Genomic DNA, 27935 nt, shown 5'->3' with positions numbered 1-27935 from the left:
GTTCCCTCGCTGCAAAAAGCCAAGTTGCAGGGAACCAGACAGAGGGCCTTCTCGGTAGTGGCACCCACCCTATGGAACGCCCTCCCACCAGATGTCAAAGAGAAAAACAACTACCTTTTAGAAGACACCTGAAGGCAGCCCTATTTAGGGAAGCTTTTAATGTTTGACAGACTATTGTATTTTAATATTTTGTTGGAAGCCGCCCAGAGTGGCTGGGGAAACCCAGCCAGATGGGCGGGGTATAAATAATTTATTATTATTATTATTATTATTATTATTATTATTTTATTTTCAGGGCTTGTCCCACCATATCAGTGTGACAGAGAGCTGAAGGAAGAGGCAAGATCACCTTCATATATGTGTTTTGTATTACAGCTTACATTTTCAACCTTTTTTTTTCAAAAATTGAAAATGATTCATTTTTTAAAAAAGTTGTACATAGGCTTTGACCAGTAGGCTACTTATTTTGTCAGCCCCCACTTCTTGTACCTTTCCCTGACACTTGAGGATTTCCTGCATGTTGTCTGAAGTGCAGCATGGAATGTGTTCCTCTCAGGTGGCCAACCTGTGTACTTTGTTGTTGTTTTAAAGAAAGCAACCCGCACACCCGTTCCCTCCTTAGAGATCACACCTTCCTATGCTGCAGCGAAAATGTGTGTTACCACTAGGTAGCTCTGAGAACCACTAGGGGAAACCAAATCCCATAGTTTATCACCGTTCCAGGGTACTCATTCCAAATCCAGACTTTGCAAGCATCTGCTGAAAACTCACCCTAGTGATCATTTGTTTATTAATCACAACTGCATAATTACATGCAAAAGGAAACTTTATTATTTGCCATAAGCTGAAAGCACATATGAAGTTCACAATCCTGAGAGGTTGTGGTTGAAGATGCAACATCCTCACGGACATCTTCAGATGTATGAAAGCTGTTGTGATGTCACACAATTTTCACAGGAGCAAATCACTTGCAGGCACTGTGACCTGTAAGATGTGAATGCTAGTTGTATATGGAGATGTGAAGGATACATAAACTTATTTATTGAGTGGGAAGGGAACTTGTCAATAGGAGAGTACTAGTATGAGGCCTTCCTAATGGGCATCAAAGAACTTTATGGCTCTGCTCCATCTCTAGTCTTACACATCTCATAGCTCTGGATGTGGATTCCTACACAATCATCATAGTGGGTCTCACATTAAGCATCCACATCAGGTCACCCAAGGAATTCATTTGCTTCATGGGGGGTGTCTGAAGAGTGTTATGGTTATGCTCTTCTTGTTTAAGGTTTTCGGTAGATGGAAATGTTGAAGCTGTAAGTGGCTTCCAGTCTTACGAAGACCTGCTCTGCTTAGTGTTTGGCAACAGTTCCATGAAACTTAAAGTTGCTTTTGAACTCCTGACAAGACAAACGTTCCCAAGAGTTATTCTTGTAATGCAGCTTCTAGTCATCTTATGCTTCTCTCCCCCTTTCTCAGGGTTTTTCAGATTTGCACCTAACATTTCCAAAATCCTGGTCTTGGGTAAAACAACAGATAAAGTCTATAATAGTAGCCTTACTTTAGAGCAGTGTTGCTTCATAATGGAGAGTTAAGAAAAGCAGTCCATTATGTTACATAGCTGTGGGATTTTCTTGATGGTTTTCCTACAGAGTATTAACAAAAGATGCTTTCGGTGCATCTGATGTGGAAAGTATAGATCTCTTTTCATTCATTTGAGTTTATTTGCATAATGGTGGCTTGCACAGGTTGAGCCTTGGGTTACAACCCTTAAATTCTTCTCTAGAGCAATCCAGTGAATGTTAATGAGGTTATTCTGGAAGAAGTAGGTATGAGGATTACAGTCTTGATTTCTACACACATTTTTTTGTGCTCACCTGAAGATTATACTGTCCTTCAAGGCCTACACTCAAAGGCAATATACAAAATGTTGCTACTGGAGAACTGCACTCCTTCAAGATAGTGACAGAGTTAGATGTTAACATATCTCACATCTAAAAATTCAACTTTTCCAGGTTTTGACTGGAAAGGAAGGAAGGAAGCTGATTACAGAGTAAGTCCTGTAAATGTTACCCAGGGAAGATAAGCTACTGCACATTCAGGAAATAACAGTTTGATCAGCCCTTTGCAATAACTTGACTCTGTGGATCTCTATAAATGATGTACAAACAAAGAATGAGATTGTTTATGTGGTGGGGCCATGGGGCGTGGGCGGTCTTGGCAGGGGAAATACACCTGTATATTACATTAGCAGCATTGTGTACAAAAATGTCATTTTGGCACACAGAATCTAATATAACTTTTAAAATAAGGATGATTTGATATTTTATGGAATCAACTTCATATTGCTGTAATGTATGTATGAAAAGATGGTGGTTCCTTAACTGTTGAAACAAGTATATAAAATCTAAAACTGTCTGCGAGTATGATGACAAAACAGTATATGTGTGACAGTATTAGTTTCTGACTTTGGTGTCTTAACAGAACAATTTTTAATTTAAAAACTATTAAATTACTTTTAAGAACAAGATAGAAGTTGAGTGTTGAGTCCTTGTGCCGAGTTAAAACACTATATAAGAAATACTTGCCTTCTCAGATTGGCTTTTCATTATGCTGAAAGATGCCTACATATATACAGCTGTTCCTGAAGGACAGGGAGCATCTGGCAACAGGTGTAGGCCAAAACTGGTTCAGGGCCAAAAGATGCTTTACTAGATAGCCGTCACTTGCAGTGCAGGGGTTTCTCATGAAGGGCAACTGCACGTCACAGCTCTTGACAGTGGGTTACATCAGGTAGTGATTATTGGCATTGGAACAAGTATATCCCTGCTCTCCTCTGTGAAATTTTGGAGCATGTGGTTTAAGGCCAAGCTGGACATGGGGTTAAGTGCATCTTTGCATTTAACATGCATGTTATTTTAAAATGTAAATTGATAGTTAACGGGTATGCAGGGGGCAAGGAGGAAGACTTTAACCCTATTGCTCTTCTGCCAAGATCCTAATTAAAATTGGGGGCTGCTCCAGTCTGACTTGCCCCCACCCCTGAGCCAATGGACACACAGTTTGCGCTGTGGGGAGGAAGAAGCAGTATTAGAAACAAATAAATAAAATGCACAGTGCTGCTCTACATGACAAGGAACAACTAGTCCGTACTAATGTTGGAATGGTGCTTGTGCTGAATATTGGATATCCACAGGGGACAGGGCGAATGTGTGTGGAAGTGGGGAGGACAGTAATACAGGTTGCCTTTGCCCATCCTGGCTTCAAAACAGTCAGGAAGTGGTCCTCCGATAGCATAGAGGCTTGTGGAAGGAGGAGCAGGGCAGAGTTCTCCCGTGAACTATGTGCAAGGCTGGTTTCTGCAACGGAGCAATCCAGATGAGTGAGCTAATTCCACGGGCGAAGCTGACGCACCCTGCAAAAGAATGTTTGCAGCATCCATTGCAAAACTTGCTTCCTATTATTCATTGCCATCTGAACTTTCCCATCCGAATCACAAAACCTGTGTTCATGGCTTGCTGCATAAAAGCCCCATCTCTGAGAAGGATCGCTCAGATTTTCAGCTGGAAAACATGCTAGCAAGAGGTGCGGCCTAGTTCTGCAAAAAGACCATGTCCGACCAGGGACCCTAGGTGAGCAAAAGCATGTTATGCTACATAAATGCATGGGGAACTGCACATAGAAATAATGGTGGTTGTGTATGGTTCCTCATTTTCCAGTGGCTGGGGCTGCATGTGTTGAGAACCTTCAGAAAGCTGCAGTTACACCTACATGTGTTCATGGAAGAAACTGCCCTACCAGTCACAGCACAAAACATGCTTTGGTGCTAGCCACATCAATACCCAGAGAATGAAAGCACATGCCCCACTTCTACTGTGGAAGCTAAGGAGGTCTGTAGATAGGAGACCACCATTTGGAAGCTGCTGTGAGCTCCTTGGTGATAGGACAGGGTATAATAAGAATGTTGTTGTTTAGTCGTGTCCGACTCTTCGTGACCCCATGGACCAGAGCACACCAGGCACTCCTGTCTTCCACTGCCTCCCGCAGTTTGGTCAAACTTATACCGGTAGCTTCGAGAACACTATCCAACCATCTCGTCCTCTGTCACCCCCTTCTCCTTGTGCCCTCCATCTTTCCCAACATCAGGGTCTTTTCAAGGGAGTCTTCTCTTCTCATGAGGTGGCCAAGGTATTGGAGCCTCAGCTTCAGGATCTGTCCTTCCAGTGAGCACTCAGGGCTGATTTCCTTAAGAAAGGATAGGTTTGATCTTCTTGCAGTCCATGGGACTCTCAAGAGTCTCCTCCAGCACCAGAATAATAACAAGAATAATTAAACACAACACAGGCAACCTATACACACAATGAGAAAAAGGGGTACCATAGCTGTTGCAACAGGGACAACTATACTAAGGTTACCAGATAATTTTTTAATGTATCCGGGGACACTTCAAACAAACAAACAGACAAACAAACAAACAAACAAACAAACAAGCAAACTACATTCAGGATGTTGATGCTGCAGCGATGGCAGAGGGGCAGCCGCTGCCTTGACCTCAATCACCACATTTTCCCTTCCTCTGAGGCTTCTATCTCCTTTATCCATAAGCCTGGGCAGCCCCTGAGTTGTTGGTTCTTCGGTGGTGGTGGTGGTGAAGCAGTGTACGGTGGGTCAGGCATGGAAGGCGGAGGAGGGCTGAGAGCAGTGGCGGCGGCAGCGCAATGCCTCTCTTCCCTTCGGAGCAGCCCCAATCCCATTCCTATTTGTGTGCAAGCAGGAGGGGGTGGGGATCCCTCAGCTGGGAAGGGAGGCTTTCCGATGCCTAACAGAGATCCTTGCCCTCTCCTACTTGAACGCAAGCTCTGATAGGCAGTGTGAAGCCTCCCTTCACAGCTGAGAGATCCCTGCCCTACTCCTGCTTTCATGCAAGTAGGAGTTGGGAGGCTGCTCCGATAGGCAGCATGAAGCCTCCCTTCAGAGCTTAGTTGCTGGGGTTAGGGAAGGTGGAGGCAGCCCGGAAGCTGCATCTTAGAACCTCTGCACCACCATCATATGGGGACTTCCAAGCAGCTCCTGAAGCCAGTCAGAGCCAACTGCTCCAGGCTGCTGAGACTGCCGCTGCTGCATTTCCCAGGGACATTATGTGAAATCCGGGGACATTCCAGGGATGGAATTTGTATGGGGACTTATTTTCAAATCCAGGGACTGTCCCCGGGAAATGGGAACATCTGGTAACCCTAAACTATACAGCATTTGCTTTTGTGTGACTTTGGTTGTCATTTATCTCTACCTGGTGGTAAATTTGGTGTATTGCATTTATTTGAAGCAACTGAATATCATGCTGAAGCATATCCAACACCTTGGCAGATCTGCTTGCCTTCACTTCCTGCCCTGCTGGTATGTGAACAGCAGTGTTAAACCTATTGCTGGGGGCAGTGTGCTGTCATGCATAGTTCACATACAAATCACTGTGGCACATGTTCCCACTTCCCCTGCATAGCAGCTTTTTGTGAACCTGGTCAGGGACGTAGATTAGCATTTAATCTGGCTTCTATTCCTATTTAAATAGCCGTGCTTGGATTGAGATCCAAGCAATCTTAAAGACTTCTGCATGGTTTACTTACTAAACACCCTACAATGAAATATTATACTGGAAGAGAATGTACGGTAATTGGGGAGGTCCATAGCTCAGGGGTCAAGGTTTGCACGCAAAGGTCTCTAGGTAGGACTGGCCTGAAAGCGTCCCAACCATTTAGTGTCAACAATACTGAAGTAGGTGGACCAGTGGTGTGGCTTGAAGCAGCTTCCTATGTAATTTTTTTTTAAAAAAAGTCACTTTTGTCTTCCTTGTGTTGGACAGATCCCTTTTGGGGGAAATGCACCTGAAGAACAAAGTTACATGGAGATGACAAGAAATGATATTCTAGAGTATGGATGGATATTTTAGTGTCCCCAGCCCAAGTAATTGCGGGACTGAAGCTGCCATCATTCCGGACCATTGGCTATGTTGGCTGATGGGAGGTTGGAGTCCAGCTACATCTCAAGACCAGCTCATTGGTTATCTATGGGATACATCTAAGAATTCTTAAATGGCTCAAATGTGAACTCTTTAAAAAAATTGTAGCTGGTCATCACCCATTAGTGAAAGTAGGCAATATAATGCCTTATTTCATTTTTAAAAAGAAACACAGAGGGGAGCTGGGAAATAAGCCTTGGCTATGTTGGTGAAAAGTGTAATATAGAAAAACAAGTCTGGCTGAGCAAGAACCAGCTTCTCCTCTGAAAAAGGAAGTCCTTTTAAACTTCTTTCAGAGTGTCATTCAAACACATGGAAAGGGCTTTGTGGTAAGTATTAGATATCAGGACTTTTCCCACAACAGAGGGAAGTAAGCAACATGGGCCTCAAGGCTCTCTGTTTGGATGGGTGCTGTTTATCTTGCTCATAAAATTATTTGCAGTCAGGGATGACAGAATATGACCATGTTTTCAGGCAACACTAGATGATTCAGGATGGTGAAAAGCAAGGTGGACTGCAAGTGCTTCAAAGGCAATCTTACCACACTGGGGAAATGAAAAACAAAGTGGCACATGTGGTATAATGTAAGTAACTACAAAACAGCCTTTGTTCCTGGTGCCCTCCAGATGTTTTGGACCAAAACTCCCATTAGTCCCACCAAGGATGGACTAAGACTTGGGTTCAACCCCTTTGGCTGATCACCATTCCTCAGCCCAACCTACCAGTACCTCACAGGGTTGTTGTGAAGATAAAATAGAATGGGGGAGAGAGCCTTGAACTCCTTACAGGAAAGGTGGGGTACAAATGTATAGATAAATATGAGAGGTACACAAGAATTTGGGGCTCTTACAGCCCACAAGCTCTCTAATTCCTATCCAACTGTACCACCCATGCTCTGTCCAAGGCCACCCCAGTCCTAAAACAAGATCTTCCACATCTGTGATCTCTCCTTCCAGATCAATCGTGTAGCAAGGCATTATGCATGCTAATCAGTGTGCGCTACAAGCAAAGACCAGAAAAAAACAAGTTGTGCCATGCCAAAGATGCCCACAGAACAGCTGTGGATGACTGCAGCAAGCATACCATGGAGAGCAAAGAAAGCATTCTTTCATCGCCCGCTATTTTTCTTCGTGCTCTCTGAGCATTCCTGTGTATACACACACATGCTGGAACGCATAACCTTCCATGGCTTTGGGAAAGACAGGAAGAACTCAGAGCCTTGGCCCTTCTCTTGATTAGAATTTGCTTTCTGCCTAGTGCATAAGTACTCAGAAGTGGCTTGTGCAAGTGTGCATCCATCCTGTGCTTCCAGATCGCCATCAGTAGGCTGGAGCTGAAGAGGCTGCTTCGTTTGCCAGCAATCACTGCTCTGTGGGATAGCTAAAAATAAGCGGATGGGCCTGTGTATGCAATGCAGACTCTATGGTTGCAGGGCAAAGGTCTCAGGGTCCTGCAAAGGGCAGTGATACTGTCAGATCACGCTCACCCAAGCTGTCAAAGACAGCCCCTAATGGTATTGGAAGTGCTTCACCACCAGCTTCTTTTCTGTCCACCATGGACAGCAAAGGAAGATCTTTCTTAGATCTCCACAAACACAAGATCATCCCCAACCCCAAGAGTCCTGCTGGAGCCACCCTGAGACCGATAGATAAAAGCGCTCAAGCAAGGACGCAGCCTCAGAGGTTGAGATTACGTATTATTATTATTATCAGGCTCCATCTCCGGCGTGATCCAGGTGACGCCGCAGTTTGCCTTATACCTACCTGATCGCAGCGCAGGAGCGGTTACCCGTCTGAGCCCAGTTCCCACCGCGCCCAAGCTCCAGGCGAAATGAATGGATACATGTTGCGCCTAAGAACTTATGGGAGGCAGAAACTGCTACAGCCGCCGAAATCCTCCCCCTCTTCGCCAAGCGATTGGCGCAAGGTCTTCAAACGCAGCCAACCAGAGACTCGCTTTCGCACCTGCAGCCAATAGCAAAGGCGCGGGGACGAGTTTAGTTTCAAACTCCCTATAAAAGGCGCCGTCGTGTTTGGCATCCTCTTAGTCCCCCGGGAGCGCGTCGTGGTTTTTGTTTAAAGAGGCACCGGCTGCCCGCATGGCGAACCAGTCGCAGTGCCTGGACGATGCGCCCTTTCGGGGCTTCCGCACCCTGTGGGACCCCAGCCCGCCGCAGGTCTACAGCGAGGCGCAGCGCCTAGCGCTGGAGGAGCTCATCGCCGCTGGCCGGCCGGCCTTCCACGCCTTCCTGCGCCGGGAGAAGCTGCGCGCGTTCCTCTCCGAGCCCGAGATCCGAGCGGTGCTGCGCGCCGCCGTGCCTCCGCCGGGCGCGGACGAGAGTTCGGATCAGTCCCCCAACTCCTCTCTGGATTGCTCGTCTCTCACTTACTTCCCGGTGCAGTCCGACGTGGAGCCGCCTGTGCTGGAGCTGGGCTGGCCGGCCTTCGTCGGCGGCTCTTTCCGGGGGCTCACCCGGGTAGAGGCGCACTTCCAGCCCAGCTTTGGCGAGACCATTTACCCCTGCAAGGAGGTGGTGCGCAGGCAGATCCGGTCGGCCAGGGAGGTGAGTCAGACCCGTCCAGGGGAAGCAGCGGCAGCTCCGTTTCGAGGCTTGACTGGATTAGCCGCGGCTGCATGGGAATCCAGTTTTTTATCTGATTCCCGAGGAACGACCTATTGCCCCCGATCCTATTCCTTCGGAGATTCTCCAACATTTCCCAGCTGTTCCTTACCATGTCAGGGCGCCGGAATGTGGATATGAAGCCTTCGCGCAGTATCTGGAAGCTTTAATCAGCCTTTCATCCAAGGAGCTCAGGCCTGACAAACCTGAGTTTCTTCCTTCCCATTCAGTTCTCGCAACAGCCTTTTGAAGTAGGTTAGACTGAGAGACAAGGCCTGCCTGAGTGGGGATTTGAACTTGGATCTCTCGAGCGATAGAGCAGCGCTTTTAACCATTATACCACAGTGAGGCTCTCTATAACAGGGGACCCTTGCTTATGGTCCCGTCAGTGGGTTTCTCCCATTCAAGCTAGGGGCTGCCACATAAATTTCTCCCTGTGGAACTGTTTGTTCCCCCACAGTGGCATCTATTTTGAGTATTTAACGTTTTGTTACATTGGATTGCATATTTATTAGAGAAGTAAGTTTGTTTGGTTTCTATTTGGTTGCTTGATCTTTTGGGCTGGGGGGGGGGTCTGTGATAACACAAAGACCCCTGCCCCAATGGATGGACCCAATGCCCTAGAATGGTGGTTCTGTCATCATTTGCTCTTGTCTATATATATATATGCTGTGTAGCCTGCATAAGAGATGGTCAGCAGCGTAGTTTGAATAGAACAGGTGTCTTGGAATGGTCCTTTTATGCAGCATGGGCAGGGGTAGTAGCTCTTGAGTCATGAAATGATTATATGTCACCTTTTTAGTTGAGACTGCCATAGATGAATGAGTACCATAGAACTGCTGCATAACTGACAGTTGAAGGTGCCCGTGCTGGCCGTTGGAACTGGATGACTGATGCACTTGGATTTTTTCACACTTTGTTCCAGTTTTAGTAATGCACATTAAAAAAAAATTACCAGCATAAGATGCATAGCCAGATAAAAGCTATGACAGAATGATGTTGCACGACCTTAATACCACCTCAGACTAGGTGTAACCATTATGCAGTGTTCTCTTTCATTCCTCATCCATGTGCATTTCAGTATTGCAGCTGAATTTAGGAGGAATAAGTTAGAAATCCAACAAAATTATTTGTAAAATACATGCTTTGGAACATATGTGATCAAGTCAATCATATCTCACATCCATTTTATGAAGTGGAATGAGGTGGAGTATTTGGCCAATACCAATTTGTGTACTGTGCTAGATGAAAGGCAAAGATGGAAGGGAGAAGTTATTTTGAATTGATGTATGACGTCCAGTCTTCCTTGGAGTCTTTGGTGTTTTTCTGTCCATGCATGCACAGCACTTCAGATGCATTGATATTTATTACCTTGACTACAATCCAGTAAACTAGTCCAGTTATGAGCTGAGGTTGCTTGTCTTAAGGTGAGAGCTTATGCTTGAGCTGAGGCTTTAAACTGGAAATTGGGAAGGCCTGCATCAACTGCTCCTTTATAACAGAGGTGTGGAACCTCTGACCTGCAGGCCATTCGTGGGGCACAATGCCATCAGCTGAAATCACTAGGTGATGGATGCAACTCAGTCCTGCTGGGATCTGCTTTGCTACCACATTTCCTGTGGGGACCATGTTGTCGATGCAGACCCCTGCAACCAGCAGAATTCAACCCTCCACTCACCAGCTGGTTCAGTCCTGCTCAGTTTGCTCTTCACACTTATTCCCCTCCAGAGAACAAACACATGCAGCCAAAGCACAGTGTGGGGCTATTTGAAAGCCCTTTTGCAAACAACCCTGTGCTGTTCTTTAAACTTTTTTTTCAGAAAAAGGTTTGAAGAGCAGTGTGGAGTCTGTTTGCAAAAGGGCTTTCAAGCACCCCCACCTTGTGCTTTAAAGCCCTTACCGTTGGAACTTCAAAGCTTAGCATCACATGATTGACAGTAGTTGGCTCTGCCCATCAGTCGAATTTGGCCCTACAGGGTGAGGAAACAAGGATCTTGCCTACTGGTTTCCCATCCCTCCCTCTTGTGATTCCCAGCAACTGGTATTACTACCTCCAACAGTGGAATTAAGAACATGGACATTTGGTTAGTTGTCGTTGAGATTCTTCCATTAATTTCTCTGGTCTCTTTACAGTCATCCAAGCTGGTGGCCATCAGTGCACTTTGTGGGAGCAAGCTACATAGTTTGACTATGGAAGAAGTACTTTTTTCTGTTCTGAATCATCCAATATTCAGCTTCATTTAATGTCCTTGAGAGCTAGTACTACGAAAGAGGGAGAAATCAGTCTTTCTATCAAGTCTCTCCACCTTGTGCATAATTGTATACACTTCTATCAGGTCCCCTCTTGACTTTAAAAAATCTCAGTTGCTGTAATCTTTCCTTAAGAGAGGAGTTGCTCCAACTCCTCATAGCAACTACTCTGGCTTTCCCCCCCTTCATCATCCCGTGACTTCCCTTTCAGCAACAATACATGACAATAGCTTTGTGATTTGAAGGCGAGTCTTTTGTTGTTTAGTCCTTTTGTCATGTCTGACTCTTTGTGATCCCATGGACCAAAGCACACCAGGCCCTCCTGTCTTCCACTGCCTCCCGCAGTTTGGTCAAACTCATGCTGGTAGCTTCAAGAACACTGTCAACCATTTCGTCCTCTGTCGTCCTCTTCTCCTTGTGCCCTCCATCTTTCCCAACAGCAGGGAGTCTTTTAACTTATATTAAAACAGGGTTCTGGATCAAGACTCTTTGCAAATAAGCGACACCTGGCAATGTTGTCCTGCATCATACAGCAAGGCTATATTTGACATGGGAGAGGTCTAGTGATCTAATTTTGAAGTACTGGGTGGCAATCCGAGCTAAGAATACTGAAGCAGAGGTACCTGTAGTATTGTGTAGAGCCAATAATTAGCCGTGAATTTTCTTGTGTTGGGTATGTTCCCATGATTTATGACTGCAGTGTGATGCAAACAGCGAGCTGTTAGGTGGATGATTGCTTCTTTTCCTGCGCACTGCTGACATACCTACTCTGAGAAAGAGCCATATAGTAGGTGAGCAGAAATGGGGAAAGAGAGGTGGGATGAGCAGATGTTTTGAATGTGTACTTACACTCTTGGAGACTGACAAAGTCTGTATAAAAGGAGGATAAGCAAAAGTGAAGGGGTCTGAAGTCATTATGGAAGATGCCATCACTAGCTCCATCTTTGTACCTGACCAGTTTTTATAAAGGGTAGTTATAGTGTAATTCAAATGCCATGGATATTTGCATGATTATAATTGTGGCAATTTGTAGTGGCAATAACTCACAACATTCTTGTAAGCACATTGGCTAGATTTTCATTCCCCATGACACATTGTGTCATCTTCCTTATTGATTCCACCTGGTGCCATGGAAACCTACCTGGCCACACTGCGTTTCCATCTAGCTACCATCGCTCAGTCTTGGGACACTGCTAGACTGTCAGTATTTTGCAGGTGAGATTCAGTCCCATATTGGCCAGCTCCAGTTGTGCAATTAAAGTTGGGGGTTTGTTTGAGCTCTTGTGCAAAGAAGCGACTTTCCACCCTACAAAAAAGGCACTGGGAAGTGTGGAATAACATTTGCTTGACCCAGCATGGGACAACCTCCCTGCAAAGAAATAGGAAAGAATGTTCAGTAAACAACAGATGTACAGTAGTCTAACCTCCCTGCTAGGGGTGGGCAATGTTAAGTTTTCAACATTGCGATAGATCACCAGCAAAACATTGTGGTTTGACAATAAACAGCTATGTTGAAACAAGCTACACTGGCCCCAGCTGGCGAGGCGTTGGGAGAAAGTGCCTCAGCTCTCACGGTGGGAGCCAAGGTACTGCTCAGCTGTGGAAAGACTCCTGCAACCAACTGAGTGAGCCCCGATTCCCCACTTCTCAGCTGAGAGCTGTCAGAACCATGGGATGGAAAGCCTTCTCGCCCTTGCCGCTGCGGAGATCCATCAGTCATCCTCCGATGTACGTCTGCAACTCAAGCTGCAAGAGCACACATTACTCAGCAGAGTAAACACACAACAGATCAGGCTCGAGGCGTGGATACTATACTAAACTACGCATTTATTATACATAAATCAGGACAAAGAAAAACATGGCTTCTCTCCTTGTTGTTGTTCTTGGAGAGAGAGAGAGAACAAAAGCAATACAGAGTGGATGTTCCGCTCATGGGACTCCAGCAATCTGTGCTAGAATGTAAACAGACATGTGACATGTAACAATCCCACATATCTCCAGCAAAGGTGGAATGGAATTCCCAACATCAGATCCCCGACCCTGCTCTTGCTTGCACACAAGTCTGAGCAGGATGGCTGCTCAGCTGGGGAGTGCAAGCCCCTCCTCCTGTTTGCATGGAGCTGGACTGGGGGTACTCAGCTGGGGATGTTTAGGCTCCATCACACTTTTCCACTGAGGGGTTTGGGGCTGCGCTTTTCCATTGAGAGGTTCAAAGGAGCCTCCTGCACCACTTGAAGGCAGCCAGGTGGAAACGGGGGACAGGGAAGGTGGAGGCAGCCTGGCAGCTGCATCTGAGACCCCTGCACTGCCTCTGAGGCATCTGGTGGGCTGTCTCTGCCTTACCAGGCAGTGCTCTGGCCTGGCTATCAGTTGTCTGCCAGTTAAGTTTGCTAACTTGTGTAGCGTGTTCTTCCCATCGCTGTGGCCTTCTGCAGCATTGATGGCGGCTCCACCTAGAAATGGGTGGATTGAAATTGGTACATACCAGGATGTGCACACTTCACTAGTATTTCCAGCTGCTGGGCTCTGTGACATCATTGCATTAAAACTGACGGCCTGCCACTTTGAGAGGTATGCTAGCATTACAGATTTCAAGGCTCTAGTTGCTTTGCTAATTCTGTTCAGAATGAATCATTCAGAGAGGGTGACTGCTGAATTGCTTCTCACCAGGGTGTTCAGCTAAGATTGTTCCTTGTATAAGATGCCTGAATAGGTGCTTGATGACATTTATAAGTTGTCCAATACTAGGTTTAGAAAAAATTAATTTTCTCGCTCAAGTCCAGCCACTGGAGATATCTTTGGCATTGTAAGATAAGGCTTCTAAGCGTCTCTTGAAACTTCTTTGGCTGTGATAGGTGTGATTCTACATCAATTACAGGTGACTTCTAAGAGGTTTCTGCTTTTTGTGTGCAATTAAATATCCATAATACACAACTGGGTTTGTGGAAATGTATCCATTGTAACTAATAGTTATAGTATCTTATGCAAGGCTATTTGGCCCATAGGGGTTCTGAGAGAGAATTGATTTAACCTCTGCTCTGTTGGCCTCTTAAAGATGGTGGACTACACAGAATATGACCCAGGTTTCTAGAATCTCTGCCCATAAAGAGGGTGCTGTGGCAATGTTAACTGGTGAAGGCACATGACATGGTTTAGCCATGAAGGAAGCAACACCCACTAATTTGCCATGTAATGCACACTGTACTTTGGTCAGAAGTAGCACCCCACTGTTTAAAAGGAGAAATAGACTGCTTGGTGAAAAGGTGTTATTTACTCCAACCTCTGAAGCTGCATAGTCTGTGCTGCCTTGCAAATATGTCAGGTGCAGCGCAGCACTAGTGATCACTTGATCTCCTGTGTTCCTCTTGGTAAAGCCACAAAGTAGCATCACTTCTCCCTCTCTTGTAACTCTAGAACAGGCCTTCCCAATCTTGGGTCTCCAGCTGTTTTTTAGACTACAGTTCTCATCATCCCTGCCCACTGATTCTGCTAGCTGGGGATGATGGGAGTTGTAGTCCAAAACCAGCTGGAGGCCTAAGTTTGGGAAACCCCGCTCTAGAACATTTCAGAACCTACAACCCTCCAGATGTTGCTGACCTATAAATCCCATCAGCCCTAACAAGCGTGACCAACGACAACTTAGGGAGGGCCAGAGGTTCCTCACAACTGCTCTAGAACTTGGGGACATCCAAAAAAACTGAATGGCAAGAAATTGGGAATTGACCAAAGTAAGTACAACTAGTGCATAGTTAAACTACAGAATTCGCTACCACAAGATGGTGATGGCTGCCAACTTGGGTGTCTTTAAAGAAGGACTCAACTAGTCAATGCAGGATAAGGCTGTTGATGGCTTTTGATTACAATAGCAATATGCTGCCTCTGAATTCCAGTCGCTAGAGAATAATGGTGACAGGGTGGTTCTTGTACCTGTCTCCTGCTTGTGGACTTCCTGTAGGTGTTTCACTTGTCACTGTGGGAAACAGGGTACTGGGCTAGAGAGGTCTCCGGTATGAACAAGTGGGTCTGTTCTCTCAATTTCGCTGCTTGCGGTTGCATGGCTTGGAGGGTGGTCAGAGAAGCAGGTGTTTAACACATATTTCCTGGAAAACCTCTGCTTTATTCAAAACCCTATATACATATAGCTAGGCAGAATGGCACTGCCATGCATGTACAAGAAGGTGGTATCAGCAGACTTTTGGGAATATTGGCAGAATCAAGATAACCTTAAGGAGACCCCCCTCACCCACCCAATAAGGACTAAACATGCTTAGTGGTCTTGCAGTGCTAACTGATTTTTTGGGGGGAGGGGGCAGGGGTTGGAGGTGGGGTGGGGTGGGAAACCTGGCCCTGGCTAACTGGAACTCTGAATAGCAGCATTCCATGCTGCAACTTTTAGTTGCAGTCCACACTTGTGCACTGTTAAATATGAAATATGTGGCTGCAGCTATCATACACTAAAGAGGCACAGTATAAACTGCTCTAGGGTTTTTTAATTCTTTAAAAATGTAAAATAAATGTCTAGTTCAGATGCTGGCTCCATGCCTGTTCTGCAGTGCCTCCAGGTGACCTTTTTAATTCAGCTGTCTTTAAACAGGATCAGATGCAGATCTTTTTTTCCTTTTTTCCTTTGCCATGAGAAGAGCGCAATGATTTTTCAAAAGGGTGATGCACCCTCAGATAAAGAGAAATAAACAAGCGATTAAAGTTCCTGAAATGCCAGGCAAGAAAGAGCTATTAAGTGACACTCTTGTGATGCATACACAGGAGATGGGAGGAAACTATAATTGCTATTTGATTTCTGTGTGTGCTCTCTCAGCCTTTTTGGGGGGATGGGACATGTTGTCTACACAGAGTGGATGTGTGTTGAAGGATGGGATTATGCCTTTGAAATGCAGTAAATAAAGTACTTACCAAAATGCTATATAAATGAGTCAGAGAAATTGATTGTCCATGTAATTCTTTTATGCTTGATCCCTATGGTTAATACATACAGTGGCACCTCGAGTTAAGAACTTAATTTGTTCTGGAGATCCGTTCTTAACCTGAAACTGTTCTTAACCTGAGGTACCACTTTAGCCAATGGGACCTGCCGCCGCCGCGCGATTTCTGTTCTCATCCTGAAGCAAAGTTCTTAACCCGAGGTACTATTTCTGGGTTAGGGGAGTCTGTAACCTGAAGCGTCTGTAACCCGAGGTACCACTGTAATTGGCTTTGGGGTATTGCCAGCTCAAAGATCACAAGACTAGATCCCTTTTTAAGAATGTGGATCTGACAATAACTGTTATGTAAATAGAACCTCCATATTTGCAGGCAATATTAGTACATCCATGTACTAATACCAAGTGAAGTCATCTTCTGCTTGTTCTTACATACCCCCAAACCATACCATGCATGAGAGAGAGAGGTAGCAGTAGACTGTGTGGTAGCTAGAAAAGCATGCATAACTAGAAAAAAAGATCTGCAGGAAAAAATCTCTAAGAGGAGGAACCCCAAATCCAGTCCCACATTATTAACTCAGTGCAGAGTGACTGAAACCTTTGAGTGGAGGGAGATCAGAATGGATTAGCTAGAAGAGGAAGACAGAGAAACAGATATGTTAGGAGAACTGCAAGTTGAACGGATGATGTGCACAGCCATTGACCATTGTGCACATTCACCAGGCATCATGGAGAATGTGCACATCATCCATCCATGAAGAAGGAAGTATGCACATTCTCTGGCCATGATGCACAATTGCAAAACAGGCCTTGCAGAATGATGCATATCTCAACGGCATTTTGTACATTCTCCAGGCAATATACACATTATCTGGTCAGTATGCATAGCCTCCCAGAAACGTGTATCTCTCCCCCCCCCCTGCAGTTCAGACGTGTGCAATCTGCATCCCTGCGAGCTGCTTCTAGCACATTGCCTAATGTTATGTGGCCCACAACATTTCCCCCTATTGATCAGCAGAGCAATGGGAAGAAGGGACGGGGTTCCAGAAAAAAAAATGGTATCTTCCCCCCCACTCTACGGTTCAGCCTCCTTTTCGCCACACTCAGCTGTTCCTTCGTCAGCTGAGCAACACAATGGGTATCACTGGATGAGGAAATATTTAAATCTTCCCCCCTTCTCCCACCATCCTAATGGAAATTCCACACACACTCTTTCTGCTATTAAGCTTAGAAAAAGCTCAATAGCAGCATGAGGCTTATCATAATTGAAATTACAGGGTTGGGAAGAGTTAACCAGCCGAGGAAGAGAAAACAGGAGAAAAGAGCCCTGAGACTGAGGAGAGTGTGTTCGTGAAGGTCATATTTTTTCTGGACCTCCACAGCTTCTTCCCATTGTTCAGGTGATCAGTGAAGCACCACCCCGAATTTGGCCTGGCACGTGTCTCAATGACACCAGGTGATTGGCAGGTGAGTTGCCCCACCTGCTTGCCAAAATTGGCCTGTAGGGTGAGGACAGAGGATGATCTGGTCCACTGGGCCCAAACGATTCTCCACCCCTTCTTTAGAATGTTGGTATTTGATGCTTTGATTAGAACCTGACATGTAGTGGAGTGAAACTTGAGGTATTGAGAGTAGATCAAGCCACCTATTTCGTGTATCTTATTAACACGTGTTCTCATGGTGGGTCTTACAAAAATTCAAAGAAAGTAAAAAATTAGAATTATCTTGTTCCAAGCAAATGCAATTCTGGTTCTAAACTCAGCATAAGGGGTCTCTATAGTATAGTGTATTTTAAAATGGGGTTTCAGAGTTTTTAGGGGTTTTTGAATGTTTTATGTAGTTTTTCAATTTCATTGTTCTGCATGGGACAATGACAATAAAGATATTGTATATCGTATTGTATATATATATCATACTAAAGCATGGTTCTAAAAGGCACGAGAAACGAAAGTTATTCCCCTCGTTCTGAAAATATCTTATGTATAGTAAGTACCACGTGAGCCTCTTGGGGGGGGGCATTCCATAATAGGGGTGCCACCACCAAAAAGGCATCTCTTTAGGCAGGGGCACATCAAGAAGAGCTTTTGACAAAGTCCTTATGGTCCAGGCAGATGTAAGTGGGAGGAGGTGAACTTTCAAGATGAGAGATAGCATTCCTGAATGTTTCCAGCACTTAAAACTAAACATGAATGAATCAATTTATTTCAGTCACTGACCAGAGTGGAAAACTAAACAACATTTCCCTGCAAGTAGAACACTTGCAGAACAGAAGATCAGCTAGGACCCTTCCCCTTTCAGCAGGGAGTTCTGTTTTTAATGTGGGATATTTTTTTTTAAAAAGGTTCTCCTGCTTGCAGTCTGCTTGTCTACCACCTCTGGACTTCATTCTGCTGTCGGTGTAGATCAGACATTTTTCTTCCTAGTACCTAAGAGTAGAAAGTGGGCAGTCTTTTTTCCTTTTAGAGCTCTGAATCCAGAATAACTCATTCCCATAAATGGAGACTCGATATCCTTTCCTCAAGAAATGAGACTGCTTGCGGGTGCCCCCCATAGTCCTGAAGTTGGGTTTTGTGGAAAATGACATGGCGAAGAGCAGTTTGGGGAGGATGAAACTGTGTGGTTTCGGTGACTGGAGGAGGGTGTGAAGAACACATTACAAGTCAGGCAACTAGTATGGTGGAAACTCTATAGAAGCTTCTGTTTGATGACATTAATTGAAAGGAGTGAGGTGTGTGGAATAGAGGACCATGCAATCTTAACTCATGTAGGGAGGCTTTTATCTTGAGGTCATTCGCGGTCCAACCAGAGGGAAGGGTTTAAAGTAATCAAATGAAATATAATTAAAGAGTGAGGGAGATGACACTAATTAAATAGAAACAGTTCTATATTGCTTGGTGACAGGTGAGTCAACATTTGCGCTTTTGATTTAGCCTTGGGACTTCCATTCAGTGACTGTGCTGTCAGAAACACCCCAAAGCCACAAATTTCCTCCTGTCTTGGCAATGGACTTAGCTGCCACTAGTTCTTGAGTCAACGTGAACAGGACATAGCTGTATGTACATTCCTGAGTAAGGCAAGAAGACAAGACTCCTGTGTCTTTGAATAGCTGCATAGAACTTGCCCCCAAAATCAAGTTTTCTGGTGTTGGGTATTTAAGGAAATGGAGGCAATAGTGAGACAGAATATTGTGCCATCCTTGCAACTGCAATTGTTGAACCTGTGGTCAGATGGCAACAAAGATTTGAAAAATAAAGAATTAATCAGTCTTTTGCTGACAGCTGCAAGGCTCTGGAAAGATTTGTGTGAGGCTAACACAGAATATCGACATCATGTGGTCTGAGAAATAGCACTCCTAGGAAATACAAACTCAGAGTCACAAGAGGACACGGTAAAAGAAATGTTAGTTGCAGTGTGATTTGGTTCCATAGATTACACCAACAAGACGGAACATGGGCAAGCGCCACCAGTAGCATTCAAAAGGATTTGGTTATGATACTAGGTTTTCTCATATGTTGTAATAGCTTTCTTTAGGAAGAGACAGATCCTTTCTCAACTCTGCAAGTACATGGATTATTAAATGCTTTGTCCCTTGGCTTTTTTTTACTTGGTAACATCTTAAAGGTGTGGCATTGTATTAAGTTTCCCCTCACTGATAGTTTTGTTATAACCTGCTTATTTTGTTTTTATATTGGGTTCATTTGTTTAGTTATTTTCTTTGTGTTGTGACTTGTACATGTTTTGGTATGTATGATTTAGTTTAATCTTACGTGAAAATAAAAAAGTCAACTAACCTAAAATATGGTGCACAAGTCTTGTTTCATGCCCAAAGGCTAACACTGAAAAACACTGTCCTCTGATCATTCACCCTGAAAGAAGCAGAACATCTAGAATTCACTAACTACTTTTTCCTATTACAGATAGGTAGCCGTGTTGGTCTGCCATAGTCAAAACAAAAAAAATTCCTTCCAGTAGCACCTTAAAGACCAACTAAGTTAGTTCTTGGTATGAGCTTTTCGTGTGCATGTATCTGAAGAAGTGTGCATGCACACGAAAGCTCATACCAAGAACTAACTTTGTTGGTCTTTAAGGTGCTACTGGAAGGAATTTTTTTTGTTTTAATTTTTCCTATTTTTGTCTAGTAACCCAAAGAGTAAGGTCTTGTCTCACTGGCAAATTTGTCATATGGTTCCATAGATAAAGAAGCTTAATGAAGATGATCTTATTACAGTTTTTAGACTAAATGTGTGATTACTCGAAATGAGCTCTTCATGATTGTTTTCTAACAGCCAGTCATATTTCAAAGCTAAACCCACACATTCATAGGAATCCTAGTTATTTCCATGTGTCAACAAATACTGTTTCTTTGTGTTTTGACAAAAACAAGCAATGTGAAAAAATATATATACATGAGTTTGTGAGATGTATACGTATTTCAGAATTCATATCCATTATCCTTGAGCCATTTGCTGCCAGTGTTCAAAAATTGCCAGGTGCCAGGCACATTTTGCTCCTGGCTTATTGGGCACTTGTAACCAATGAAGATGCCTGGGCGACAGGGCATTCTCTGTGGTGGCCCCTAAGCTACTCCCTCCCTACAGAGGTGTGTCTGGCACCAATACGGTACAGCTTCTGGTGAATGCTGAAGATGCACCTCTTACCCTGGCTTTTGACACAGGTGTACATTTTTTACTTTCCTTATTTCTGTGACTGTAGATTGTTTTAAACTGTGCTTAACATTGTGCTTTGATGTTGTAACCCAGGCATAGGCAAACTCGGCCCTCCAGATGTTTTGGGACTACAACTTCCATCATTCCCGACCACTGGTCCTGTTAGCTAGGGATGATGGGAGTTGTAGTTCCAAAACATCTGGAGGGCCGAGTTTGCCTATGCCTGTTGTAACCCACCCTGAGACTTTGGGGTGAAGGGCGGGTTAATACAAAATAATGACAATAATTATTTTGGTAGGGCTAGCATTGCGGGCTACAATTTAATAGGTTTCAATTAGAACTTTGAAAATGTTGCCTCTTTGTCCTTGCAACACCCCTATAGGCAAGTCCTGATTTCTGTTTTACAAGTGGGCTCTCCAGTTCAAGAGGAAGAATGTTATTTTTCTTTCTTCCTAACGCAGTGCTTGAAAAATCTCTGGCACACTTCACTGTTTCCTCCCAGCACCTGACAATACCTGAGATTCCTATGCAATGCTAACACAAGGTTTTGCCTGTTTTTGGCCCTTCCTCAACGCTTATGAAGCGTTTAGAGAGGAAAAAAAACATGGTAGAAGTCACGTGTACCTTGTAGACTTGGCTTTGCTATCTGAAACGCCAAATCCTTTTAATAAGCTGTGTTGGCCTTCCTAACAAACACCTGCAGCAAGCCGGTACATGGCCCAGCCTCTGCCTGGGAGGAAGGGAGGGGAGGAAAATGTTGACTGATAGTTGACTCTGCCACAGTTTCTCTTCAGGCCTGGCATGAGATTAACAGTAGAACGCCTTGATTCAGGGAAAGCCACAGAAATGCAGGCTCCTCAGTAGACTTGATGGTGGTGCTGGTGGTAGAGGGATCGTTGTATACCCCCTGGGTTATGAGAACAGATACCTATGCCAGGAGTGGTGCCCCTTCAGATGTTGCTTATTTCATCCGCCCATTTGTTATATTTCCATGCCAATTTTCACTCACACAAGTCACAAAGCAGCTTACAAACAATGAATAACAAGAACAGAACAATTACAACATAAATCATATAGAACAGTGGTTCCCAACCTTTTTTTGGCCATGCCCCACCTAAGCATCTCTAAAATCCTGATCCCACCCCCCACGACATATAATTCTTATTATTCAAAAAGTGAACTATTCACGTGGAGGAAGCCTCAAAGGCCATTCACTGCTAATAACTCATTCTCAAATTGCCCACCTTAAAAATCAAATTGCCCCACATTGGGAACCACAGATATAAAATAATTAACAAATCCTCAGTAAAAGAATTACAAGTCACCACTAAAACAACCACCTTCTATAAAACACTATTAACAAAACAACTAAAAGGAAACAGCTAAACAGCAGAACCACAACGGAAGTCCTATTCTAAGATTCACAAAGTGTTAAAACACTTGTGATCCACAAAATAACATTAACAAACCAAAAACCAACTAAGCATGGTTGAATTCGCAGAAACACTCCCCCTACCCCCATGACTCATAGTCTTCCACTCATTTGATCAAAAGACACATGAACATAAGGCCCGTGGCAGCAACTCCATTCTGAAGGCTCCTAAGGCTGGAGGGTGGGGCAAGGTAGGTGGAAAAAGCCATTGTGTGATGAGACAAGGTCTCATTCTCCTATAGCTCCCATCATGTCTGACAATGGCTAGAGCCAATGGGAGTTGGAATAGGAAAACACTGGTGGGGAGGGTCACAGGTTTCCCACCCTTGTTCTAACGCTATGCAAGAAAATTTAAAAGTATCAAGTTGCTAGGTCTGGACGGCATCCACTGGGGTGCCCTCCAGATGCTGTTAGACAACAATAATGCCCACCGACAGACCATTGGCCATGCTAGTTGGGGCTGATGGGAGTTGGAGTCCAACAACATCCTCTCCCTAGACCAAAAGCGTGTTACAAAATAAGTTTCTGCAAATAACTTCTTATAATTCATTTTTTCTTACTTTAAAATCTTCCAGGTTATCGCTATAGTTATGGACTCCTTCACAGACATGGACATCTTCAGTGATCTCCGGGAAGCCTGTAGAAAGAGGCTGGTTCCTGTCTACATCCTCCTGGATCAGGCCTGCGTTTGTCATTTCATGGATATGTGCAAAAACCTGGATTTTTCTCCTGAACAGGAGCATGTAAGTTATGGGGCGCTTCTGATTTTACAAGTGGAAAACAGATTGATCTTGGATTTACCTCAGCCCATTATTCAAGAGAGGGAGAAAGTCTCATGCTCAAAGCTGCTTTTCCCTTTCCTTGTCTAATGCATTTGGATGCCAAACCCTTTACCCAGAAGTGAGGTTCCCTTGATACATCCCAGTTAAGAGACCAATCCAAACTGTGGCTGGAGACCTTGTTCCAGCCAGGATGGGAACTATGCATGGGGTGGTGGTAAATCTCAAGTAGCTTGCTGCAGGCCCATCACTGGGATACAGTCCTGGCTTGAAGAGAGCTTGGCATTTTGGCCTAAACTGTGTGCCATTTTTTAACAGCTGATGAGAGTCCGAACTATTACTGGAAACACTTATTATGCAAGATCAGGAGCCAAGATAATTGGGAGTGTCCATGAGAAGTTCATGTTGGTTGATGGTGTAAGAGTGACTACAGGCTCTTACAGGTAAGCTACCTGATACCTTTTGTATTTCTTTAACAAACCCGAGAGTCTTCTGTAGAGTGTAGTCTGATGGGAAGTCTGTGATAGCCTCAACAGACAAATACCCATCGCCTGTGCTTGAAGCATCATTTCCCTGGTACAAACATGCCTCCTTGACTAGCAGAGCCTTTAAGAAATTGTCAAAGGCTTTATCTCACCTGAAGCGGGGCAGGAGGAAGGGCCAGGGGGAGATTGATTAGTCTTCTTGAGCTGCTTTTAGTTCCCTTCACTCCTGATTTGTATTTATATGCAGACACGGCAGTATGGAATGTACTGTATGTATATTCATTATGCAGAAGTAACATATGGCCTTTCAGACTGTCCAAGCAGCAGCTGTTGAATTTCTGCTTGCCAAGCTATAAAAAGGCACTGAAGTTTTACTGAGGGGGTGGGGGTTGTGGAGAGAAAAAATGAAGTAGCAAATGTGTATTTAAATGGGAATGAATTCTTGTTCTGTCTCACAAGGGGGAGCAGTTCAGTCTTACCTACTTCATACCAACCAGAAGAAGCCATGAAACAATGTTTTAAATAATATTTTCAGTGCTTTTTTCCTGGGGTGATGCAGGGGTACGCATACCCCTAAACATTTTGTGAATCTAGGTCTGGCGTAATTGAGTATTTCAATATGAGTAGGAAAATGAGAGTACCGCTGAACATTTTTTAAAGAAAAAAAGCACTGAATATTTTTACAGTGGTGCCCCGCAAGACGAACGCCTCGCAAGACGGAAAACCTGCTAGACGAAAGGGTTTTCCGTTTTGGAGGCGCTTCGCAAAACAAATTTCCCTATGGGCTTGCTTCGCAAGACGAAAAAGTCTTGCGAGTTCCTTCGGGTTTTTTTCCCTTTCCCCCCCTTTTCCTAAGCCGCTAAGCCGCTTATCAGCTGATCCGCTGATGAACCGCTTAACAGCTGATCGCTAAAAGCCGCTAAACCGCTAATAGCGCTAATCCACTAAGCTGTCAATGGGCTTGCTTCGCAAGGCGAAAAAACCGCTATATGAAGAGCCTCACGGAATGAATTAATTTCGTCTTGCGAGGCACCACTGTATTGGGATTTTATCACGCTGCAGTACAAATGCAAGAGAAAACCCAGAAACATGTAAATGCTACAGAATGAAATAAGTAAATAAAAAGGTTGAAACAAACAAACAAACAAACAAACAAACAAACAAACAAACAAACAAACATAGAACATGTGTCCCATGTTGAAAGAACAAGCCCTCCCACAGGCAAAAACACATGTACATTGCAAAAGGCTGGAGACTTGGAAGTAATTGCTAAGTAGGGACTGAGTACCAGAACAGATACCACAACCAGATTGATGCTGTGAGAGAATGCGAGGAGTAGGTGGTCTAGTTTCCCCTGGAGTTAATGAAGAAAAGGTAACCAGTCATCAGAGAACATCACATTGGATTCCAACCCCCCAGCCAATTTGCATTGCTATGTCCATTTGTCAGCCATAAGACATTTTTTTTAAAGGAATGGTTATGCATAGCATAATACTCTTCTTCTCTTCCTCCTCCCCCAACCCCTGGTAGCTTCACGTGGACTGATGGGAAACTAAACAGCAGCAATGTATTGCTACTCTCCGGCCAAGTGGTTGAACACTTTGATCTGGAGTTCCGCATCTTGTACGCACGATCGAAACCTCTTGACCCGAAGCAGCCATCCAGCTACAGGAGCAGCGATGCCTCTGAGCACATGAACAGTAAAGCAACACCGTGCAAAGACTTCACTGTGCATAACCTCCTGAGAGCAGAGTTCGCCAGGCTCTCAAGCAGCCCAAAGAAGCTTGAGAGAGAACTGGAGCTGGCGAGAGAACTCCAAAGTGGAAGGGTGACCGCGAAGCGCCCTCACCTTAGTGGCGATGAGGAGTGGCACAATGGCCCTGAGGTCCTAGCAAACCCTAAGGGGACAAGTAGCCAGTCAACTCAGACCGAGCCATTGGAAGAGCAGCCCGCCACCGCCCTCTTTAACTGCGCCACACAAACCAGCATTTCAGTGGCAACAGCCACCACCCAGACCACTACTCGATCCAGGATGGTGGGCACTCAGACGACCGTTTTGTACAAGACCGCCACAACGCAGACCGAGCAGAGGGAGGCTGCAGAAGTGGTCCAGAATCAAAGGGTGCCCGATCAAAGGCTGCCCGAACAGAGAGTGGTCTTCAAAGAAGCATCTCCTGATCGGAGGGTGCCATCTAAAGAAGTATCTCCCATTACTAGGAAGGCCACTTCAACTTCATCTAGCGCTCGGTCGCTTTCTTCGCTGTCTTCCCAGTGCTCTCGGGCAAGCTCTACGGGCTCGCTGACATCCCTGAGGTCCATAGACTATGCTGCCAACCACAGGGCCGAATATTTCCGCAAGCTGAACAAGGAGAGGGAATTCCACTACTCCGTCATCCGGTCCAAGCTGAATCACATGGTTTCCATGCTGTCTAGGAGGGGCAACGTGGCAGAAAACTACATAGGCTGCCGCCCAATGAGGTGCAACTTAAAGCCTAGGCAGCGGATCAGCACGAGCCTCATAAACCTCAGAGACTTTGCACTGTACTCATCAAATGACTGCTTCTGAGAAATGGGATCGTGAGAGCTGGCACACATAATTGCCATACGGGACATGCTGCTGGGTTGGTTGTTGTTGTTTTTTAACTTGGCTGCCCAGCCATCTTTGTGATACTGCAAGCCTTTTTCAGGCTTTGCTGTGCCATGGAGGAAAATGGTTTGGAATGCCAAGCCAATATGCACATTATACCTTGCAGCACAAAGGTAGCAATCACATGGAAACTACTTCACATTGCTCTTTGTGGCTTACTTGTAAGTGCTCCAGCCTTCACACTTGGTCAATTCTGTATTGCCCTTAGAAATGTTGCTTTCTAGTGCTTTTTTTGGTCTAAGAAATCATAGGGTAACTTTGTTTTATCAAGGGACAAAAATATTAGCTGTTTTGATTGTTTAAAAACCACAGTAGTGCCTTTTTTTGTCCCAATATAGGAGCATGTAAAAATATTTTAAGTGTATGACCCTGTAGTTGATGGCCTGATGGCTAACAAAAGACAATGTTCAGTGACTCATAACTTCCAACAACTGTGGCCATATCTTAGGGCAAATTTCCTAGTTGTTGTTCGTTATTTTCATTGTCTTCTACTTTTATGTATATAACTATTATTTGACTCTGAAAAATAAAACATTTCCAAAAAAGAAACACATCTTTCTCAAGTTAGAGGATTTTTTAAAAGTAATATAGTGTCAAACCAAACATCAGTTTATATTCTACTTGAACATAAGTGTGTTTAATGATTGCAACTTTGACTCCAAAATGTCTTCACGTTTCATTTTCCCCCTAACAGCCATCTGAGGTGGGTCAGTTCAGGACCAAGTGACTTGAACAACTTAAATGCAGATCCAAGCTTATTATTCATTCCACAAGGGTAATTAATTCAGAATAAAGAGGAAAGCAAAGTCTGATGTGGCTCAATTTACTATTACTTTGTGCAGATTTTACTTTGTTCAAAAATGCACTGAACAAGGCCATCCAGATAATGCAAAGAGACAACTTTGAAATCCATATGTCCTTTGTTTCTAAGGGGATCTGCTCACATCTGTATGTATCTCCAGTACATCCAGCTTCTTTGATGATGAGTAAGTATAACATCTGTTCTGCACTTGTCAAAAATTGATCTTTTTGTGTGGCAGCACCTGCACTTTGGGAGAGAACAGCTACGGGTAGTAGAGGCTTGAAAGCTATCTCTGGTGAAAGAGGCTTTTGGGTCTTTGACAGTTTTGCTTTCCTTACAATATAGGACACAACGGGGACTGTTTACACTCTATATTTCCAAAAGAATAAGGCTGCAATCCTAAACTTGCTTACCTGGTGGTAAGCTCCACTGCGTTCAGTGGGATTTCCCAACATAATCTCTGCCAAGAGACTACAAATTCTCAGCTCAGAATTTAGTGTTACTTTTATTTAAAGTATGCCAATTGACACATTTTCTTACTGTGTTTTCTCACATGCTAGCCTGGGCTTCTTTGGAGAAAGGGTGGGATATATGTTTTATTAATAACAACAATAAATTGGGCACTGCTTGTTAAGGAGAAGACCTTAAACTCTCATGGGACACTGATCCCCTGGAAATCTTATTCTACTATATAACAACAACAACAACAACAATTTATTATTATCATTTATTACTTATACTCCGCCCTTCTGGCTGGGCCTTCCCAGCCACCCTGGACGGCTTCCAACAGAATATTAAAAGCACAATAAAACATCAAACATGAAAAACTTCCCTAAACGGGGCTGCCTTCAGATGTCTTCTGAAAGTCAGATAGTTTATTTCCTTGACATCTGATGGGAGGGCGTTCCACAGGGCGGGCACCACTACCAAAAAGGCCCTTTCTTTGCCTGCTTCTTTAGTTTAAGCCTTTAGTTTGAGATCTCAGCAGGCAGTGTACACATGCTGCAAACATATTTCTGCATGCACAAGGGCTAGAAGCTTGCAATTCTCAACAAGCTGAATTATCCACTGCCCCCAACACATTTTGCAGGATTCTGTACTGCTGTGGTACTGCAGCACACAGAATGCAGTTTCTCTCTCAAAAGTGGTGCTTATTCTACCGCATAAGTATTCCTCCATTGGATCTAGGGCCATCTTTCCCAGCTCTTACAAGTAATGCATAACAAACAGAAAATTAAGACTGCTGGATAGTACTGTGTGGTAAATAGTTCTGAGAGACATGATACATCTTGTTTGCTTTTCAAAT

At 44.3% G+C, this 27935-nt stretch overlaps 1 protein-coding gene across 1 annotated transcript; it reads left to right on the top strand.

Moving 5' to 3' along the window:
* The first annotated feature begins 7723 nt into the window (after window positions 1–7723).
* FAM83D (family with sequence similarity 83 member D) lies at window positions 7724–26376 on the top strand. The gene is made up of 4 exons (XM_083746238.1): window positions 7724–8573; window positions 22492–22659; window positions 23014–23138; window positions 24711–26376. Exons 1-4 carry the CDS (start codon window positions 8109–8111, stop codon window positions 25744–25746), a joined length of 1794 nt encoding a protein of 597 aa, XP_083602364.1. The 5' UTR covers window positions 7724–8108; the 3' UTR covers window positions 25747–26376.
* The last annotated feature ends 1559 nt before the right edge of the window (window positions 26377–27935 follow it).

The sequence above is a fragment of the Podarcis gaigeae genome (assembly GCF_964106915.1).
Source record: "Podarcis gaigeae genome assembly, chromosome: 6".
Lineage (NCBI taxonomy): Eukaryota > Metazoa > Chordata > Lepidosauria > Squamata > Lacertidae > Podarcis > Podarcis gaigeae.
This window is presented reverse-complemented; position numbering and strand designations above follow the sequence as displayed.

Coding starts and splice junctions, on each gene's coding strand:
- FAM83D (XM_083746238.1), top strand. CDS start 8,109: ATGGCGAACCAGTCGCAGTGCCTGGACGATGCGCCCTTTCGGGGCTTC. Junction 22,660..23,013: donor TTTCTCCTGAACAGGAGCAT/GTAAGTTATGGG, acceptor ATTTTTTAACAG/CTGATGAGAGTCCGAACTAT. Junction 23,139..24,710: donor GTGACTACAGGCTCTTACAG/GTAAGCTACCTG, acceptor AACCCCTGGTAG/CTTCACGTGGACTGATGGGA.